The sequence below is a fragment of the Jaculus jaculus genome, chromosome 14 (assembly GCF_020740685.1).
Source record: "Jaculus jaculus isolate mJacJac1 chromosome 14, mJacJac1.mat.Y.cur, whole genome shotgun sequence".
Taxonomy (NCBI): Eukaryota; Metazoa; Chordata; class Mammalia; order Rodentia; family Dipodidae; genus Jaculus; species Jaculus jaculus.
In genome coordinates this window covers 27,478,773-27,482,521 of record NC_059115.1, presented here as the reverse complement: position 1 = coordinate 27,482,521, position 3,749 = coordinate 27,478,773, and the positions used below count along the sequence as shown (strand labels likewise).

At 40.6% G+C, this 3,749-nt stretch overlaps 1 protein-coding gene across 1 annotated transcript; it reads right to left on the bottom strand.

Annotated features, from left to right (window-relative positions):
• Window positions 1-350: 350 nt before the first annotated feature.
• Window positions 351-1,824, bottom strand: LOC101609343 (E3 ubiquitin-protein ligase Hakai-like). The gene is given in 3 exon segments (XM_045134242.1): window positions 351-799; window positions 802-993; window positions 996-1,824. Coding segments are annotated over 3 exon segments (1,470 nt in total).
• Between the last annotated feature and the right edge of the window lie 1,925 nt (window positions 1,825-3,749).

The following is a 3,749-nucleotide window of genomic DNA, read 5'->3' as shown; positions in this document are numbered from 1 at the left end:
TAAACATTGGGCTTAACAAAAACAATACTTTTGAAAATGGAACAATGAATATTTCTTTTCAAATTTTTTACAAATGGTCACTTCTGAGTCAATGTACCACAATGGGGCAACAGTTGTTAAATGTAGCTGTGCTCAGCTGAGCCATTTATCTGCACTACAATATAATACTCAAAATCAACCCTAAGGACAAGGATTTAAACCCATTTTAAGAAACATGACTATGTGTTTTATAGCCACCCCAGAAGAGGTAATTTTTCCTTCCCCAAACAGTCAAAGCTTAATTAAAAGATTGACTATATTTAAGTTTTTTTTTTTTCCCCTTGTTATATCTTCAGTTCAAAATACTATTATCATTGGTAATACAGTCTGTATCTTGTCTGATCTGGATGATGTGGTCCAGGAAGTGGGGTTTGAGAAGGCAGGCCCTGCATTCGAGGAGGAGGTGGTGGCCCTCTTGGCGCAGGCCAGATACCAGGACTCATCCCTCCTGGTTGTGTAAATGGAGGGCTCAGAGTTCCTTGATCTTCAGTAAACTGGGGTAAAGAGTTAGGATTGTAATGGTGAGGAGGGGGTGCAGTTACAGGTGGACCACCATGCTGAGGTGGGGGAGGTCCTGGAGGAGGATGATTCATGTAGGGAGGCATCTGGGCAATAATGTGTCCAGGGGGAGGGGTGATTGGCGGTGGAGCAGAGGTCATTGGTGGAGGTGGAGCTTGGCTGTACACCAAGTGCGGAGTACCTGCAGCCTGGGGAGGGTGTGGCATTGGATGGCTTATTGGTGGTGGAGGTGGTGGTGGGGTGCATAATGTTGCTGAGGAGGCATAATAAGATGAGGGTGTGACACCACTGGCTGACCCTGGTATTCGGGATGATGGTGAGCAGGTGCTGGGGAAGGAGGTGGTGGTTCTCTAGCACCTGAATTTGAGTCATCCTGAATAGGAACTGTTATTAAATTGCTGTGTTTTCTTGTTGAGATACGAAAGGTTTCCTGATGACCGAGCGGGGTGGAGGTGGAGCCATGGAGATTTCTGCCAGAGGAGCACGGATATCTTCATGTGGCTGATTATAGTGCTCGTGCGGCACGTGCTGCAAAGGAGGTGGCGGCATCATGATGTGCTGCTTTGGCGGAATATGGCTCATATGATGCTTGTCTGGAGGCATGAGAAAGCGATCAGGGATTTCAGTGGGTGGTGGGGCGATAGGAGGATGCACATTTTCAAGTGAAGCACGAGTGACGGGTTTCCCAGCCCTCATATGGCGATGGTTGATATGAGCCTGTAAGTCTCTCTGAGACAGGTACGTCCTCTTGCACCCTTGCACAACGCTGTACATGAAGAGAGAACCCCGCGTGCACTGCTCGATCCGCTGCACAGGGTCACTACAGCCTGGACACATCTTATCTCCCTTTTTTTCATGTAAAATAGCACAATCATAGCAAAACACATGCTTGCATGGTATCATTCTCCCATAGATTTTAATGGGCAATCCACACTTATCACAGAAATGAACTGGTGTGTCATCCTTTTCACCCAAGATGTTTATCTTAAAATCCCCAAAAAGGTGTCCAGGAAATCTTCGCTGATTTCCAAACAGTTCACCCCCTTTACAGTCATAGCGTTCTTCTTCATTATAATCAAATCCCTCTTCATCACCAGGTGGAGCCTTTGCAGGCATCCTGGTAACAGTTCTTTTAGTTCGAGGTACAGGCTTAGCTTTGTTTGCTTGTTTCGAGATAAGTTTTATAGGAATTCTTCTGCGAACATCAAGGCTACCCAAAGATCCAGAACTATTAGTGCCTTGTAACTCATTGTCAGTGTGATCCATGATTCCTAAAATATTTTTAATTATTAATTTATTATATGACAGTAGCATAAAAGACTTCAAATGAATCAAAAATTAGGTAATGATTATTTCACACTCTTAAGTGATAATTGTGAATGTTCTTGCATATAATATTTTATGCTTTATGAATACATGTATAGATGTATGCATTAACTAAATTGATCACTCAATGTTAGTTCATTTCCTTAAGTGGAGGTTTCAACATTACTTTTAATGACTTCTGAATAATTACTCTCATACATGCACAAAGCATGATTTATTTACAATTATCCTTTACAAATTAGTTCAGGCACTTCTATTTTACCTATTACAAATAAATATGACATGTAATTGTGGTATAAAATAGTTTGGAATCAATTCAGTTATTTTCTTGGGATAATTCTGTATGAAGTTAAAATTTTAGCTAAAGCATATGCACCTACTTAGTGGGGCCATTGATCAATGTTGCTAAGTACTTAAACAGGCCAGTGAAATAAAACAATAATATGAGTGCATATATCTACTGTGGTGGTTTGAGTGTTTAATGGTCCCTACAGCCTCATATATTTACAATTAAGCCTCATACTTGATCTCAGGCAGTGGAGACTTTGGGAGATAGAATCTTGCTAGAGATTTGTAACTAGGGATGGACACTGGGATTTTATAATCTAGCCCAGCTTGACAGTGCCTGCCAGCTCACTTTTCCTGATTCCTCCTTGTTTGTGTGGCAAGAAGTGATGCAGGACTGTCTGTTCTTGCCATGCTTTTCCCACCATATTAAAACTCTCCCTTGAGATAGTAAGCCAAGATGAACTTTTACCTATCAAAAAGCTGCTTCTGTTTGGATTTTTTTGCTGTTTGTCCCCCTCCTCCAGTAACTGCTACAAAAATGTTGTTACTAAGAGGTCAACCAGTTTTAAAATGAACCTTACCATGTGGTTTTCAGTCCTTTAGAACTGCTTTGTAACAGGTGTGTGGAAGGATTTGAAACTTTGGACTATATAAGCCATACCAAAATGCAGACAAATGTGACTGTGTAGGTTCAGCTTTTTTTAAAAAATTTTTTTTGTTGACTTTTATTTATTTATTTGAGAGTGACAGACAGAGAGAGATAGAGGCAGATAGATAGATAGATAGAGAGAGAGAGAGAGAGAGAGAGAGAGAGAGAGAACTCCAGATGCATACGCCCCTTGTGCATCTGCCTAATGTGGGTCCTGGGGAATTGAGCCTCGAACCGGGGTCCTCAGATTTCACAGGCAAGCACTTAACTGCTAAGCCATATCTCCAGTCCAGTTCAGCTCTTTTAATCTAGAGCCAAGAACATAAATATTTGAAATCTGGATAAATGTTTTATTTATTTTAATTCGCATTCGAAACCCAAAATCACACACATTAATGGGATACCAGATCATGTTCAAGTACAAGTTCACATTGTGTTATATTTGGAATCAGCCTTAGATATTTATCATTCTGCTGTGGTGAGAACATTCAAAATACTTTCCCCTAGGGGTTTTAAAATATAGAGTCTAATTGTTTCCTATAGTCAACCACTTTGCAATAGGGAATCAGAATTTCTATATTGTAACTTAATGCCCATAGATCAACCTTCTAAGGTCCCTTCCTTCATTCTCCCAATTCTGGTAACAACTGATTTACTCTCAACTTCTGATGAGATCCACTTTTTGTATTATTACACATATGACCTTGATTATGTAGCATTTGTCTTTTTGTGATTGTCTTTCTCCTGACCCAAATCTGATCCTATGCTACTGGCTGATCTATTTCTTAGATGAGTAGCCATCAAGCAAATCATCAGGTGACTACATGAACTGAGGCAATGCAGTGGCACAATGAGGATCATAGTGGGATGACATTGCTTCAAAGGTGAATCCATAGGTGAATTCTATAATTACTAAGTCAAGAATCAC